At 42.6% G+C, this 18,530-nt stretch overlaps 1 protein-coding gene across 1 annotated transcript; it reads right to left on the bottom strand.

Moving 5' to 3' along the window:
• Positions 1–912: 912 nt before the first annotated feature.
• Positions 913–10,430, bottom strand: LOC116967479. The gene is made up of 3 exons (XM_033014082.1): positions 9,954–10,430; positions 5,176–5,335; positions 913–2,301 (listed from the first exon to the last, which is right to left on the bottom strand). The coding sequence occupies exons 1-3, from the start codon at positions 10,182–10,184 to the stop codon at positions 1,466–1,468; spliced, it is 1,227 nt and encodes a 408-aa protein (XP_032869973.1). The 5' UTR covers positions 10,185–10,430; the 3' UTR covers positions 913–1,465.
• Positions 10,431–18,530: the final 8,100 nt, after the last annotated feature.

Here is an 18,530-nt window from a genome sequence, read left to right as displayed (position 1 = left end):
AGCACCGCCATTCATTGTGATCATGGCTGATCGTCCCCAATCAATAACCCGTGCCTGCCTTCTCCCCATATCCCTTGACTCCACTATCCCCTAGAGCTCTATCAAACTCTCTCTTAAATCCATCCAGTGATTTGGCCTCCACTGCCCTCTGTGGCAGGGAATTCCACAAATTCATAACTCTCTGGGTGAAAAAGTTTTTTCTCACCTCAGTCTTAAATGGCCTCCCTTTTATTCTAAAGCCTGGTTCTGGATTCGCCCAACATTGGGAACATTTTGCCTGCATCTAGCTTGTCCTGTCCTTTTATAATTTTATATGTTTCTATAAGATACCCCCTCATCCTTCTATGGAAAGGAACGAAGATTAAAAACAGTAAAATTCATGAATGGAGGATTGAATTATCTGCATATAATTATTCAATCCTCCATTCATGAATTTTGTGAGGAAAATAAAACTTTTACACTACTCGTAATTTACTTAAACTTTATTTAAGCTTTAAGCAACTCATTTGTGTAGTAAATAACTTCAAAGCGTCTGGAAAATATAGCTGATTCTGCAGGCCTCGCCGGCACCAGACCCCACACATACGCACACTCTGGAAAAGCCCCACATACGCACACTTCATCTTTGCATTAACATTTTTAACCATATTTCGGTGGAAATACATGCCTTTTTATGCCTATCAACACAAGGCTTGTATTTGTTTAATAATTTATTAAAAACCGAGAGGGAGAGTTGGCGGACAGATAGACGGGAGAGAGAGAGGGCGGGGAGAGAGGGGGAAATGTGAGAGGGGATGCAAGAGATGGGGGAAGAAAGAGGGGGAGAGAGGAAAGAGGGGCAGAGAGATGGGCAATGGAGAAGGGGAGAGAGAGGGAGGAGGCAGAGGGTGGAGAGAGAAAGGAGAGGGAGGAGTGTGAGGGAGGTGGGGAGGGGGTGGTGAGGGGAGGGGGGAGTGGGAAGGAAGAGGGGGGAGTGTTGTGTTTGATAAATCACTGGATTCAGATAACAATGATTCCCTCAGTAATTTATAAGACACATACACTCATGTATCGCCGAATATCCCCAAACAACTCACAAACTCCAAGTACACAGCAGAGCACGCCCCAGGGTGTTTCTACATACACTAACATAAACCTGTACGCACTGGCAAACTCATCACAGCACGCCGCAGGATATCTCTTTCAAGATCACCTGGCACCATTCCCGACACGGTCTGAGGTTGCGGTTCTCACCAAAAAGGTGACCAGAATCATCCTTTATGGCATTTTTTTTATCAGAGCAGACCACGCCACTGTTCCCTCCCCGAGCCAAACATAAGTCCCCCCCGTTTTACACTTTATTGATATCATGGAACCCACATTAGCACTCAGTTGCCTTCCTACAGGTTTTTTGAAGTGCTTTCCTTGCTACACCTTCACACGGATTCCCCAGTGGTTGCAGCTTGTGCAGCAGACTGGGCCATGCTCATGATCGCCGATCTCGAAGGGTTGGAGCATGAGGGGGCCTAACTGCAGACTGTAGTAATTGTGCGGTCTGTCGGGCCTGGAAGTCAGGGCATGGCAAAGAGCCAGCTATTCTGTTGTTACGAGAAGCAGCAGCATATGTCTCTCCCAATGCAGCAGAACCACAGGTCTGGGAGTCAACATTCCCACTCACATGTGGGAAGGCAGACTGTAGGAGTACTGTTACATGATTAAAACCTCTATCAATACATCCCCCCAACCTCTCTAAGCCAGAGGAAATAGTGCAAGCCAAAGCCTGAATGGCATCAGTCTGAGCCTCAATCAATGTTGTTATTGCAGGGCCCACAGACTCTTGAACATGAGGCTTCACTGCAGCATCTAATGTGTTGGCCACATTGTCCATGGTAGCTTGCAGAGTAGCAAAGCCTTGTGGCAGAACACCACACAGTATAGAAGCAGACTCCTCTACACTCTCTGACAGGGTCAGACAGCTCCTGGACAGACTGTCCAAAGCTTCGAGTAACTGATGATGAACATGGAATATTTTTCTTTTAAATGCTGGACCACTCAAATTCAGATCTCTGTGTTCCTCCGAGTAGCTCGATTCAGAGCTTGCCCTTCGGCCATCTGTCTCCTGCACTGTCCTTTCCATTATGGTCAGGTCTTGCTCACTATTACCAAATAATTCGCCCCGAACTGATCCATCTGTCCCATCTCTCCCACTGGAAACATTGAGTTCAGTGGTGTATTGGAAGGATGCAGCCACTGACAATGTATCTTCAGTCAAGTGATCCACCACCATCTCCTGCCCAGAAAGGCCCAAATAATGGGATACATCTGGGGAAGAAAAGGCAACAGTCAGCGAGTATTGAGAAGAGCAGACAACACTGGTAAATATGAATCCACAGCAATCACAACATCTAAATCCTTTGGGTGCTGGAAATCCAACATAAAAATAGAAAATGTTAGAAATAATCAGACAGTCAGATGGCATCTGTGGATGGAGAAAAAGAATGCTTGAAATCAATGATCTTTCATCAAAATGGCAAAGCTGATATGTTTTAAGATAATAAGGCAAGAGGAGCAAATAACAAGTTAGGCTAGTTAGCAGAGTGATTAACAAAAGATGACAGCATAAGGCAGTAATGGGATAAATTAAAAAAATCTTTCTACAGGAGACTCAAATGCCAAATAGTGACATTATCCGAAATTATAAAACTGAAAGTGCTCGACATCTGAAATAAAAATCAGAGAATGCTGGAAATGTTCATTCTTTGAAATTGTAGGTTTCAAAGAGAAGAGAAAACTGGTTCGAAATTGGATTTCCCCCTGTACAATGCACTGAAATACAACATGCACAATTCCCAATGTCACAGCTGCAGCTTCATTCAGAAGCCTGCCTCTGGTGCAAGTCCTCAGAGAGAAAGGCATGATCTTCAACTAGCAGTTCGGCAATCAAGCAGGCATAGCAGGAGTGATGAAGCACAGCGACACACCCTTCAGTCCATCAAATCTACACAAATCATTTTCGTCTATCCTACATTTTCTTTCATTCTCACCATTCGCATCAACCCCCCCCCCCCCCCCCCCCCCCCCCCCCCACACACAGATTAAATCACTATTCCAAGCATTAGGGACTATTTACAGTAACAAATTAGCCCACAACCCACATATTTTGGGGATGTATGGGGGAAACCAATGTGGTTACAGAGAGAACATGCAAACTCCACACTGAAAGCATCAATGATGAGAAAGCGAATGGTATGTTAGCATTCATAGCAAAAGGATTTGAGTATAGGAGCAGGGAGGTTCTACTGCAGTTGTACAGGGTCTTGGTGAGACCACACCTGGAGTATTGCATACAGTTTTGGTCTCCTAATCTGAGGAAAGACATTTTTGCCATAGAGGGAGTACATATGAAGAAAGACTGGATAGACTCGGCTTGTACTCGCTAGAATTTAGAAGATTGAGGGGGGATCTTACAGAAACTTACAAAATTCTTAAGGGGTTGGACAGGCTAGATGCAGGAAGATTGTTCCCGATTTTAGGGAAGTTCAGAACAAGGGGTCACAGTTTAAGGATAAGGGGGAAATCTTTTAGGACCGAGATGAGAAAAACATTTTTCACACAGAGAGTGGTGAATCTCTGGAATTCTCTGCCACAGAAGGTAGTTGAGGCCAGTTCATTGGCTATATTTAAGAGGGAGTTAGATGTGGCCCTTGTGGCTAAAGGGATCAGGGGGTATGGAGAGAAGGCAGGTACAGGATACTGAGTTGGATGATCAGCCATGATCATATTGAATGGCGGTGCAGGCTCGAAGGGCCGAATGGCCTACTCCTGCACCTATTTTCTATGTTTCCATGATTAGGATTGAACCCATGCATCTAGCGCAGTGATACAGAATGTCTAGTTGCTGCACCAGCGTACTGCCCACAGAGCAATATATCAGCTACTGAACAGAGGTACACTTGAACTCAAGTCTGACTGGCATGTAGTCTGGCTTTCATTCCTTATAAATTGTAAGCTGCACATCTGAGCTCCACTTTCACATAGTCATAGAGTGATAGTGTTGAAACAGGCCCTTTGGCCCAACTTGCCGACCAAAATGTCCCAGCTACACTAGTCCCACCTGCCAGCATTTGGTCCATATCCCTCCAAACCTGTCCTTTCCATGTACCTGTCTAACTGCTTCTTAAATGTTGGGATAGTCCCAGCCTCAACTACCTCTTCTGGCAGCTTGTTCCATAAACCCACCACCCTTTGTGTGAGAAGGTTACCCCTCAGATTCCTATTAAATCTTTTTCCTCTTCACCTTAAACCTATGTCCTCTGGTCCTCGATTTACCTACTCTGGGCAAGAGACTCTGCATCTAATGAATGTTCATTGTTTATATTACTAGAGTGCTTACATTGAATTTGAGAGGGGGAATATTTAAATGAGATCCAAGGGGCAAGAGGTTCCACACGGTAGATGGTGGACAAAGTGAACAAGCTCCCATTATTGGTGGGAGCAGAAGGTACAATCACAGCATTCAAAAACCACGTGGATAGGAAAGGAATGGAGGGACATGAGCCAAATGTGATTAACATAAATAGATAGTCAGTTTGCATGGAAGAGTAAGGTTCAAGAGCCTATTTCTGATATGGAACAAGTTGCCAGAGGAACATGTAATGACAACATTTAAAATGCAGTTGGTTGCTGATGCGTGGATAGACAAGCAGCAGATGGAACTAGCTTATTACAGGCAAATGGGATTGGTATGGAAGGGCAACACAGCAGCATGGACAGGTTGGGTCAAAGGACCCATTACTGTGCAGAGACAACAACCTGGCTGCTCAACACCCAGCTTGAGATCTAACTATTCCTTTTTCCACTCTCAAATCCCCTCAGTAATTCGATGGCAAGCTGCTCACTTTTATTAAATCACTCAGTAATAAATGCTGATTTTATTAGCAAAACTAATACCCCATAAAGGAATATAAAACTAGAAAGAAGTAATGGGCTTAGGAACAGCATAATATTGGGTTTTTTGTCCAGTTCCAATCAAAGATGACTATACTGAAACGTCAACCAATTTCTATCTCTCTCTCACTTCACTAGGATGCTGTCTGCCATCTGAATGTTTCCAGCATGTTCTGGTTTTATTCCAGGGTGATCACACTGCCTGAGTAATGCTCAAGAACAGAGTAGATGAGGGAAATAGGCAGACACCCTGTGGTCCTTGGCCTCCAGCCTCGCCATTCTCAATGCTTCTGCTGCTGTATATCTCAACGATGTCCAGAGCTTCCTGCTCCATCTGTGTGGTGGCTTGAATGGAGGGTGGCCGTTCCCCAGTACAAGTCAGATTCCTTGCTTTGTGTGCCAACTTGTCCTGTGGAAACAGTGGCAATGAGTTAGCATCTGGTTACTGTAATAATTATGGTGGTGTGAGGCAGCTTCACGTCATATGTATGGAAGGAGTTGCACAAGGTAGCCAAGGTGTTTGCTTGCAGACAGGTGAAAACATTTAACTAATGAATGGGAATTGTAGTTACCAGGTCGAAGCTGAATTATACCTGTGGTGAAAATGTTTGGTGAGCTTACAATTAGACTGAGCAGAAGGTAAATCTGTGATTGTAAAAAAGACGTGGATGTAGGGAGAAAAGCGCAGGAGCATGTCTATTCAATTAAATCATCACTGATCTGAATCTTAACTCCATCTTGCACTCACATTCAAAAGGCTAAGAATTTCAGTTTTTAAATTATTAATTCAAAGAGGGATGTGCACTTAAAGCACCTTTCATGAGATCAGGTCTTACCAAGGCACATGACAATCAATTACATTTCTTTTGAAGTGGAGTCACTGCCCTAACATTAGAAATAATACACCTTAAATGCACACAATTCCCCAAAACAGCAAACATTAGCAGATCACCTATTGAGAAGTAGATATTGAGCCAAATAGAAATGCCTGTTGCCTAGACTCACTGTCAATGAACCTGGCTAACATCTGTAACTGATCCAGGGGGCCAAAGAAGCTTAATGTCAACCACTGAGTTGGGCAGTAGAGGATATTAAAGAGCCCACAGTGATAAAGCCTCACTCAGCCAGTATATTGCTGGACCCCTTCCATCAGAACTCCTGGCACTGACTGGAGAGGAGCACCTTACCTCCTGTTAGAGCTGGAATGTATTTTTAAACTGTTTTAAATGGCATCTGATACATTTTCTAAAAGTGCGGTGGGTAAAACTAAATTAAAAAAAACACCGTAACATTTAAACAATGAAAACCTATAAAAAAGTACAACATAACAAATATTTTGTTCGCCTAATCTCTAGGGGCGAACTACCAACAAATGAATAAGGTATGTGAAGAAAGGAACTGCAGATGCTGGTTTACACTGAAGATCACCACAAAGTGCTGGAGTAACTCAGCAGGTCAGGCAGCATCTTTGGAGAAAAAAGATTGGTGACGTTTTCATTTGGGATCCTTCCTCAGACTCAGGGGAGGGAACTGGTCGTAAGTAAAGGTCAGAACAAAGCAGGGTCGGCAACAGACGACCAAGGAAGGTTGGAGCCCATAATGGCCCATTTTTGGCTGAGGAAGAGGTCATAACACAGGGGTACAAGGATGTGAACAATGGAACTAGGAGGACGGGAAGGAGAGGGAATGCAGGGGTTACTTGAAATTAGAGCAATTCTCTAAGTGAGCTTTGAGAAAATAGAGAAGTTCACAAAGGCATATTCCTCAGTTCATTGGGCAAGTTCAAGAAGTCTCGCACATTTTTTTTCATCTCTGACCTGTATCCAACCATCTGCCTCCCCTAGCCAATTCATTTATTACCTGCCTCAATTTGTCCTGCCCCTCCTCTCTTTCTGCTTTCTCCTCTTCCCCCCCACCTCTCTAAGATCAATCTGAAGAAGGGTCCCGACCTGAAACATCACCTATCCATGTTCTCCAGGGATGCTGCCTGACCCGCTGAGTTACTCCAGCACTTTGCGTCTTTTTTTCCCCAGGATGTAATTACTTGCAATATGCAGACTGCCAGAGGCCCCCTTCAGACATGTCAGCAATTTAGCTCAATAATTTTTTGATGTATTACTTTATGTGATGCCATTTGCTAACGTGTGTGACATTTTGGTTCACTTTCCAAAGAATGGCCCAGATGCTGCCTGACCTGCTGAGTGTTAAGCAAAAAAGAAGTTGCTACCACTGACAGGCACTTCTGTATCAATTCAGATGATTAAACAGAAATCTCTGAACCCACAATCTCAAGTCACAAATTACTGCTGAATTTTCAGGATGATTAAAGGCCTAGCTCTCATTACATGGATGCACCTGCTTGTTGTGTGCTTTCCCATTAAAAAAGGTTTTCCAAGTGAAAATCAAATCTTTTTCAATATCTCAATTAGATAATGCCTCAATTTTTGTACACAATAATTTATTTAAGCAATCCATCATTTTACTTTTGTTGTATTTATCAAGTTTGCGAAACTGTAGTACACTCTCTCCAAGGACAGAGTACTTGAATGCTTGCAGTCGCTTGGTTTCTCCCCAAGCCTGGGCTGCTCCATTTAGAAAGCATTCTGTTTTCTCATTGAGGTCCATGCGACTATCTAATTTGGAACTACACCCTTTATCTTAGCCCATTTATTTACTCTGCTAACCTCCCTTTGTAGAGCAGAGGGATCTAGGAGTGTAGGTACATAGTTCGTTGAAAGTAGCGGCACAGAGAGATAGGGTGTTGACGGTGGCTTTTGGCACATTGGCCTTCATCAGTCAAAGCATTGAGTATAGAAGTTGGAATGTTATGTACAAGTAGTTCGTGAGGCCACATTTAGAGTTCAGCTATTTATAGGAAGGATGTTGTTAAGCTGGAAATAGTGCAGAGAAGATTTATGAGGATGTTGCCAGGACTTGAAACCTGAACTATATGGAGAGGTAGAGCAAGCTAGGTCTTTATTCTTTAGATGAGGAGTGATCTTAGAGGTTTACAAGATCATGAATACAAGATGTGTAAGAAAGAACTGCAGATGCTGGTTTAAACCGAAGATAGACACAAAAAGCTGGAGTAACTCAATGGGACAGGCAGCATCTTCAGACTGAAGAAGGGTCTCGGCCCGAAACGTCACCCATTACTTCTCTCCAGAGAAGCTGTCTGTCCCGCTGAGTTACTCCAGCTTTTTGTGTCTATCTTTGGGTGAATGTACAGTCTTTTACCCAGTCTAGGGGAAATCACAAACTAGGGAACACAAGTTTAAGGTGAAAGGGGAAAGATTCAACAGGAACCCAAGGGGCAACTTTTTCCTCACAGAGGGTGGTGGGTATATGGAACGAGCTGCCAGAGGTGGTGGATATTCTAACAACATTTAAAAGAAATTTGGAACGGTACATGGATAGGAAAGGCTTGGAACATTATGGGCCAATGCAGGCAGGTGGGACTATTGTAGATGGAGCATCTCATTTGGCATGGCCAAGTTGGGTCGAAAGGCCAAGGGGGAAAATAAGAAATATTATGGCTAGGTTTAAGATGAGATAGGGAAGTTTAAAAAGAGATTTGCAAGGTTTATTTTAATTAAAGAGTGGTAGGTGCTTGGAGTGCCTGCCAGGGGAGGTGGTACATGTGGACACTACATCAACATTTATGAGACATTTAGACCAACAAATGAACAGAAAAGGACAGAGGGATACATATCATGTGCAATCAGATAGGATTAGTTAGATTGGCATCATGGCTAGTACAAACATCGTGGGCAAAACGGCCCGTTCCTGTGTTACGTTCTACCTCCCACACAAAGCAATGCTTGGCACTCTGCAATAACAATTTATTTGTCCATTTTGTAGCCACAAAGTCATGAAATATTAAGATAGATTGTGCAAACAAATCAAGCCATCCTTCCAAACACCAGTAACACATTTATTGGAGTGTTTGAATGTGTACTGTGTTTGGATTGATGGTTTTGAAATAGCAAATGAAACACTTTGGCCTCAATGTTGTATGGTTTGGTTAGATTTATTTTTCTGCAGGCAGTAAATAATTGTATTTGGTTCAGAATGTTTTGTAATCTGTTCCTGTCCACAGAACTTGATTAAGTCCTCAGCAAACATGAATACATATTTCTATTGATTTACTCAAAATATTTCTAGATGATTCGAAAGGCCGAAACAAAGTGCACACCTGTGTTGTGGTGAGGCTGTAGTTGGAAAGGGGTGGATCATTAGAAGTCTCTAACTCCAATTCATACTTACTTTCTGCTGCTTTTGAACTCATTTATTAATGCAAACACTAAAATATACAGTACAGAAAAAGGCCATTTGACTCACTGTGCCTATATTGGCCAAACGTAGTGTCTAATTATTCAAATTCTACATGTCTCTTTTGGTGTCAATGTTTCTTGTGACTAAATTTCATTAAATCCTTCTGGAGGGCCATGAAAGTAAAACTAACATATCCAACATATTAAGCTAACACTGTTAGTTCAGTAAAATAATATTATAAAGTAAAGAAGAGCAGAGCAAACGCATTGAACATGGTTTGCCAACATTTGCTCATCATATTATGCAAAGGACATATGGTCACTGGAGGTGCTCAAATCAATTACAAGTACCAGAACAACGTTATATTCAACAAAATAGAATGAATTAATGTTCATCTGTGTATTATTTCACGTGTGAGGAAGAGCAACATCAATACAAAGTAGACAAGAAAAAGTCAGCATGGGATTTAAGGAAAAGTTATTTTATCCGAAGTTTGGGAGAATACCAGGAGAATCTGATGAAAGTTCATCAACTTCATACACCAACTCCACAGATGCTGCTCGACCTGCGAAGTGACCATTTCCAACATGTTCTGTCCTCAAGAGCATATTTTGGCAATGCTCAAACACATGGGTGGGACAATTGACAGATTAGTTATAATGAGCGTTGGCGTTGCTGGAGAATGCAGACCAGCACGATGTGTATGGGCCAGATGGCCGGCGTTTGTATTGGCGATGTGAGCGAGTACTCACCCTGGCCGTGCGGGTCAGGTCGTTGAACTTCTTGCGGCACTGAAGCCATGATCGTGGGGTTCCGCTCTGTAAGTTGACGCCGATCGCCACCTCCCTCCACGCCTGGCGCAGCGTCTGTCGCGGCATCTTCCTGCCGTCTGCGGGGAACAGCAGCTCCTTGTGGGCCCGCACCTGCTCCACCAACACCCGCAACGCAGCGTCACTGAAGCGAGGGGCCCGCGGCTCCGCCATCCCGCCGGGACAGACAGACAGGGCGGCTAGACAGGACCCGGGGCGGCTAGACAGGCTGGGCCCGAGACTCCGCCATCCCGCCGGGACAGACAGACAGACAGACAGACAGGGGCGGCTAGACAGGACCCGGACCGGGGCGGCTAGACTAGACAGGACAGGACAGGACAAACCCGGACAGGACCGGACCAGGCGGCTAGACTGGACTAGACTAGACTGGACTAGACGGGACGGGACCGGGCGGCTAGACTAGACGGGACCGGGCGGCTAGACTAGACTGGACTAGACGGGACGGGACCGGGCGGCTAGACTAGACGGGACCGGGCGGCTAGACTAGACGGGACTAGACGGGACCGGGCGGCTAGACTAGACTAGACGGGACTAGACGGGACCGGGCGGGACCGGGCGGCTAGACTAGACGGGACCGGGCGGCTAGACTAGACGGGACTAGACGGGACCGGGCGGCTAGACTAGACGGGACCGGGCGGCTAGACTAGACTAGACGGGACTAGACGGGACCGGGCGGGAACGGACAAAATGGGCGCCAGATTTTCCTTCAAACTGGCGTTCGCTGCGCCGGAAGTCTCGGCTGGGCGGTGGGGCTTGCACCGGAAGTCCTGCACTCCAACGCCGCGGACCAATGAGAGCCCGGCCTCCAGTGCGCCGGGCCAATCAGGGCCGCGTTCCCGGGTCCCGCCCCCGAACCCTTGACCCTCAGTCTGGTCCAAATGTGGTATTTGGTCCAAATATGGTCCATTGTGTGTCCACCCAGTCCTGCTCCACAGATGCTGCCTGGCCCACTGTTACTCCAGCCTTGATCACATTGAATGGCGGTTCAGTAAGTTCAAAAGTTTAGTATATATACTGAACTTTTGAACTTACTGAACCGCCATTCAATGTGATCAAGGCTGGAGTAACAGTGGGCCATATATATACTGAACTTTTGTTTATTATATTGTTCACCGAGTGCTTTGTTTATACATTCTGTCGTGCTGCTGCAAGTAAGAATTTAATTGTTCTATCAGGGACATACGAATATAAAATACTCTTGACTCTTGAGTGTCTTTAACTGTGTCTGGGGCTCAATAGACAATAGGTGCAAGACCATTTGGCCCTTCGAGCCAGCACCGCCATTCAATGTGATCATGGCTGATCATCCCCAATCAGTACCCCGTTCCTGCCTTCTCCCCATATGCCCTGACTCTGCTATTTTTAAGAGCCCTATCTAGCTCTCTCTTGAAAGCATCCAGAAAACCTTCCTCCACCGCCCCCAGACTCACCACCTGTGAGAAAAAGTGTTTCCTCGTCTACATTCTAAATGGCTTACTCCTTATTCTTAAACTGTGGCCCCTGGTTCTGGACTCCCCCAACATCGGGAACATGTTTCCTGCCTCTAGTGTGTCCTAACCCTTAACAATCTTATATGTCTCAATGAGGTTCCCTGTCATCCTTCTAAACTCCAGAGTGTACAAGCCCAGCTGCTGCATTATCGCAGCATATGACAGTCCAGCCATCCCGGGAATTAACCTTGTAAACCTATGCTGCACTCCCTCAATAGCAAGAATGTCCTTCCTCAAATTAGGGGACCAAAACTGCACATATTACTCCAGGTGTGGTCTCACTAGGGCTCTGTACACTGCAGAAGGACCTCTTTGCTCCTATATTCGATTCCTCTTGTTATAAAGGCCAACATGCCATTCGCTCTCTTCTGGTGAACAGATATTCCTCAGCCAATAGATAATCAAATCTTTTAGGTCATTGTTCTTTCTGGCATCTACACAATTTTATACTGTGATTCTTTTGATTAAAACAGTTTCCATTTCAAAAGCACCTGATCAGTAATGAAACACTTCATCAATTTTTCTGAAAGGTGCCAGATAAATACAGCTGGTTCTTTAATGAAATGAAGAACCAAAGAACATTAAACCTCAGTTTGTCAATCTGCCTTCAGTATCTATAAAATCAGATTTAAGTAAATACATTTCTGAAGCATTGTGGTCTACTACATAATGAAATATAAGAGACAGACATTTTTTTATGGGAAATATATTTAATTTGCATCTAAACATTCATTCAGAAATGAAGAAGCACCCAATCTAACAGTAATAGCAGCCTTAGAAACAACCCAGGCCCTATATAAAATAACAGCCTTGCTCTATTGCATTAGCAATCAAAATAAATAAATGTTAATATATTACAGTGCTGCCTAAAGACATTTCATAATTTGCGATGCGTGGCTCAAATCTATTGCACAATTTGCAGCTAGTTTGTGTTGTTACTCCATGCCCAGTTTGAGAATATTCTCCTTGTCTGGGATGTAATAATGTATTGCTTTTAAAGAGGTGATGCAGTTGCTGTGGTTTAAATATAGCATTTTATTTTAGGAAGGAAATGTTATTTTGTGGAATAATTTACCATTGGTAGTGAAATATTACAAATACATTGATTTAAAAAACATCATTCTGTTTTATTACATCTATTCACATGAGGTTGATTTATAAAACACAAAATAATTAGCTTATTAAAGTAGTTATTTGTACAGAAATTCTCAGTAGTTTGAGTTACACCCAGATTTCAGGAAATAAGCTTAATGTTTACAACACCCTATCCAAAACCAGCATATTTTAGGAAAGCAAGGCATAGCGAACACAGAAAATCTTAAATCAAAATAAAAAGTTGGATAAACTCAGTCGGTCAGTCGGGCTCTGTAGAGAGAAACAGAGCTCACATTTCAAGTGGATGACTTTTGTATGCAACTTGATCAGCAGGTTACTACCAATATCCCAAAAGCAAATTACTGCAGATGCTGAAATTCTGGAAGAAAATCAGTGAATACTGGAAACCCTCAGTTGGTTAGGCAGCACCTGTTCAGAAAGAAAAGTCATTAACTTGAAGCATCACTCGTTCTCTCTCCAGTTTTTGTCTGACCTGCTGAGTACTCCCGGCATTATACTCAGTCAACGGGGATGTGGGAAGAAGAGGGGGAAAGCAAAAACGTGATGGACAGAAGATGGGTGACAGCTGAGGACTAGGTATCTCCATCTACAGTCACAGTGCTTCAATGCATGCTTACAGTATAGCATCATCTCAGGCCATTATATCATTACTGATACTAGAAATCAGCACCTTAATAGCATCCACTGTCTGGGAGAAAGGGAGCAGTCTGAGTTGAGAAGACACCACCCATTTTAAAACTGAGTTGTCTACAGCTGAGATTAGATGGTCACATCAGGACTGTATTTCTAATAGATACATCATTAATCCACAGAAATCATTGCAATTCATCGAATATAAAATGCTTTAATTACCATCTTGTTTCTTAAGTTTATGTCAAAACAGGACATTCAATACAACTTTTGGAGGAGGATTGTTAGTTTAAAGATGATTCATTCGGTGATGAATTATGGATAGATTTGACACGACACAATATAGCACTGCTCAGCAACTCCACAAATTATTGTTGAACTGTTGGTCAGATTGCGTGGATAGTAACAAATTACCCACAGAGCTGAAGAGGCCCAAACTAGAGGACATAGGTTTAGGGTGGGGACGAGGGTTTGGAGGGAATCTGAGGAGGAATGTTCTCTCCCAAGGGATGGTTGGGATGTGGAATATAATGCCTGCATGTGTGAGGGAGGCAGAGACTTAATGTGTTCAAAAGTAAACCAAACAAGCACTTGAAACACCAAGGCATTACAAGTCTATGGACCAGATTCTAGTAATTAGGATTAGTATAGATGGTTGCCAGATAGTCAGCATGTACATGATGAACCAAGGGAATATCATGTCTCTGTTTCCATGATCAGTCATTTTTTAATTTAATCATATTCTTTAAACCACTGTGGATTATATCTTTTTGTTGCTCTGAATGTTGTACTGAGAAATGGAATTGTCTCACTTTACACCCATTCACTTCTTTATTGAGACCAATCACATGTTAGAAGCAGGAGTGAATTTCATATTAAAAAATAACAACACCTTTCAGCCATTTCCATTTCTAATGCTGGTTGTACAAATCACAACTGCCATAGCTAATTAGTTCCTGAGAGGCCATTTATAAAATAATTCCATGCCCCAACATCTCAGAATAAGGAGCCAGAAGAAATGCCAAAACAGTGTAAGCAACAATTTTAATTTCAATGTTATTAAATTTAATGTCAGGAAATAATTTCACCAGATTTAATGCACTGAAAATACTGTTTTTTACAAATATGGGCATTGCTGGCAAGGTCAGCATTTATTGTCCACTCCTGATTGCCCTCAAGGAGGTGTTGAGCTATCTACAATTGAGTAATTTAGAGTCAAACAAATTGGATGAATTTGAAATCACATATAGGCCAGACCAGGTAAGGATTGCTGATTTTATAAACTATATAGGACTTTACAATGTATCAATTGTTTTTAATTGCCTAACCCTAAACACCTAATTGGCCAACAATAAGTGGTTGCAATTTTCAGTTTCATCCAGCATTGCTTAGAAAATAATTTTTCCGAGTTAAAATATTACTTTCAACATGCGATCTAAAGTTAAATATAATTGTTTTTCTACACTTCAAATGAACACCAACACAATTCATTGGCTCTTGTCTGTAAATTTCTGACCACCATTTGAAGTAGTTGTTAGCGTTTGGTGTTGATAAGAGGTCTATATATGGGACTGTTATAAGAAAAACAAACCCCAGATGCATTTTATAAAGTAATACAAAACAAAGAAGATATGTTCCTTCACCAGCGATATCACAGTAATGTTTTGATCGCATATGTGAACTGTGAAGAGGATGTTAGGAGGTTGCAGAGTGACCTGGACAGGTTGAGTGAGTGGGCAGATGCGTGGCAGATGCAGTATAATATAGATAAATGTGAGGTTATCCACTTTGGCGGCAAAAACAAGGGCGCAGATTATTATCTCAATGGGGTTAGGTTAGGTATGGGGGAGGTGTAGCGAAACCTGGGCGTCCTTGTACACCAGTCACTGAAAGTTGGCGTTCAGGTACAGCAGTAAAGAAAGCTAATAAAATATAGGCCTTCATAACAAGAGGATTTCAGTACAGGAGTAAAGAGGTTCTTCTGCAGTTATATAGGACTCTGGTGAGACCACACCTGGAGTATTGTGTACAGTTTTGGTCTCCTAATTTGAGGAAGGACATCCTTGTGATTGAGGCAGTGCAGCATAGGTTCACAAGATTGATCCCTGGGATGGTGGGACTGTAATATGAGGAAAGATTGAAAAGACTAGGCTTGCATTCACTGGAGTTTAGAAGGATTAGGGGGAATCTTATAGAAACATATAAAATTATAAAAGGACTGGACAAGCTAGATGCAGGAAAAATGTTCCCAATGTTGGGCGAGTCCAGAACCAGGGGCCACAGTCTTAGAATAAAGGGGAAGCCATTTAAGACTGAGGTGAGAAAAACTTTTTCACCCAGAGAGTTGTGAATTTGTGGAGTTCCCTGCCACAGAGGGCAGTGGAGGCCAAGTCACTGGATGGATTTAAGAGAGAGTTAGATAGAGCTCTATGAGCTAGTGGAATCTAGGGATATGGGGAGAAGGCAGGCACAGGTTATTGATTGGGGACGACCAGCTATGATCACAATGAATGGCTGTACTGGCTCGAAGGGCCGAATGACCTCCTCCTCCTGCACCTATTTTCTATGTTTCTATAATGGCTCAATGACTTCAAGTAAAAAAAATTCTTAGGTAGACAAAAATGCTGGAGAAACTCAGCAGGTGCAGCAGCATCTATGGAGCGAAGGAAATAGGCAACGTATCGGGCCGAAACAAGGGTTTCAAAGTAACATTAGCAAATTTGCAGATGACACAAAGCTGCGTGGCAGTGTGAACTGTGAGGAGGATGCTATGTGAAAACAGGGTGACTTGGACAGGTTGGGTGAGTGGGCAGATGCAGTTTAATGTGGATAAATGTGGTTATCCACTTTCGTAGCAAAAACAGGAAGGCAGATTACTATCTAAATGGTGTCAAGTTGGGAAAAGGGGAAGTACAACGAGATCTGGGGGTCCTTGTTCATCAGTCAATGAAAGTAAGAATGCAGGTACAGCAGGCTGTGAAGAAAGCGAATGGCATGTTGGCCTTCATAACAAGAGTTGAGCAAAGAGGTCCTTCTGTAGTTGTACATGGCTCTAGTGAGACCACCTCTGGAGTATTGTGTGCAGTTTTGGTACCCTTATTTGAGGAAGGACATTCTTGCTATTGAGGGAGTGCAGCATAGGATTACAAGGTTAATTCCCAGGATGGCGGGACTGCCATATGCTGAGAGAATGGATCGGCTGGGCTTGTTTATTCTGAAATGTAGAAGGATGAGAGGGAATCTCATTGAAGCATATAAGTTTATTTAGGGTTTGGACATGCTTGAGGCAGGAAACATGTTCCTGATGTTGGGGGAGTCCAGAACCAGGGGCCACGGTTTAAGAATAAGGGGTAAGCCATTTAGAACGGATATGAAGAAACACTTTTCACACAGAGAGTTTTGAGTCTGTGGTATTCTCTGCCTCAGAGGGCGGTGGAGGCCGGTTCTCATGATACTTTCAAGAGAGAATTAGATAGGACTATTAAAGATAGCCGAGTCAGAGGATATGGGGAGAAGGCAGGAACGAGGTACTGATTGTGGATGATCAGCCATGATCACATTGAATGGCAGTGCTGGCTCAAAGGGCCGAATGGCCTACTCCTGCACCTATTGTCTACTAGGAATCAATTTGATGAGCTCCCTTTACGTCAGAATATTTCTGTTTGGGTAACCAACCCATGCATAGTATTCCAGATGCAATTTCACCCATGCCCAACATACTTGGAACCAGACAACTCTGCCCTGGCAATCAAATACTCTTGCAAAAACGAGCAAGAAACTGTTTTAATCTGTAATTACTTGTTACTACTACAATCCCCCCCCCCCCTCTTTTCTCACTGAATAATGTATTACTAAATTTGACAATTTTGGCATCCACTGGTTTCAAGATCTTTTTTATTTCTGCATTAATTATGTGCCCCTGCATTCGACATTATTCTAACGGTGGTTAGAGATGCAATCAAAACAACACTACTGCCAATGCATTCAAAAGATATATCATGGCACTGAAAACCTCCCTCCCCACTCCCACTGTCATATTCCTGTGACACGATACCAGCACAGATTCTAAAGAGATGATTTTTTATCCTTCTTTAGAATCCAACAGATATAACCAGAGAATGTGGCAGTTTTATCTCAATCAAAAAATAACAAAATAAAAGATTCCAAGTTATCCACAAAGCAACCATTGGAAATCAATGAAAAGATTCTTGGAACAAAATAATACAAAAAAGTTGAAACCACCTGAAGATGAACTTAAGGGGGTGTCATTGTACAAATGTACATGCATTTTCTTTGATACGGTTCACTTGTCGACTGTATATCGTGTTGTTACTTGTGAGCAAAGCACCAAGGCAAATTCCTTGTATGCATACCTACTTGGCAAATAAAATTTATTCAATTTAATTCAATTCATTCTTTCAAACAATCTCTGTTTTGAAGAATTTGAAATAGTGGTACTTTCTTTGGGCATAGATTGCTGACCAGCAGCAGGTCAGAAAGAAAAGCAAAGTGGCTGTGGGTGGAAGGAACGTTTCATCTCCAATAACATTTTCTGTACAATCGAGTTAATGTTTAGAATTCACTGACAACATCTGAATGGGCACTCTTTATACAGATGGGAATATGTACCTTGGCATCACCTTCTGCACACAAGCACAATCTGCAACCCTCGGCTACAATTGCATTGTAATTTAATGTAGTTGTGTAGATCCATTTATACAGAGAAGCTTAAGAGAATTTTGACAATGATAGGTTCCTTGATTGCTACTGACAGATTCTTGTCCATATTGTATTGTAGAAATATCCTTTATATGGTAAATAAATATACCAGGGTTTTCAAACTGACAAGGATTGAATCATTATCTGTTCAACTTGCCTCAGTTGCCTGCACTTGTTTTACATCCACAGCCAGCACCAGACAAAATACAACATCTATTTTGGAATTATTAACACGTTTTTAAATGGACTAATGGATTGCCTCTTTCCCATGTGGGTAGTATTATTTGTGCCAAGTTGCCACATAGAAACAGGATTTACTTAAACAACAATGTACAAACTTTACATGAGTTTTCAGCGATTGCTGGCTACAGTGGTAATATTTCGATAACATACCTCATACAGGTTCATGAAGGAATTAACAATGATTTTTGCATTGGTACAAAAATACATGTATTCGTTTTTCTCCCTTTTGTAAATCGTCCTTGAAATTCAAAACTGCCTTCAATACATCAACAAAAATCAAAAACTGGTTGATCATAATGTG

The sequence above is a fragment of the Amblyraja radiata genome, chromosome 39 (genome assembly GCF_010909765.2).
Source record: "Amblyraja radiata isolate CabotCenter1 chromosome 39, sAmbRad1.1.pri, whole genome shotgun sequence".
In the NCBI taxonomy this organism is placed as follows: domain Eukaryota; kingdom Metazoa; phylum Chordata; class Chondrichthyes; order Rajiformes; family Rajidae; genus Amblyraja; species Amblyraja radiata.
The sequence above is the reverse complement of the archived record's forward strand: the minus strand, read 5'-3'. Positions and strand labels throughout refer to the sequence as shown.

Bases quoted from the DNA above. Each gene is read 5' to 3' on its own strand.
- LOC116967479 (XM_033014082.1), bottom strand. From the start codon at position 10,184: ATGGCGGAGCCGCGGGCCCCTCGCTTCAGTGACGCTGCGTTGCGGGTG. The intron at 5,336-9,953 runs GTGAGTACTCGC...CTGTTTCCACAG, and splicing joins ACCTGACCCGCACGGCCAGG to GACAAGTTGGCACACAAAGC. The intron at 2,302-5,175 runs GTGTCTGCCTAT...TTTCTTCCCCAG, and splicing joins TGGAGGCCAAGGACCACAGG to ATGTATCCCATTATTTGGGC.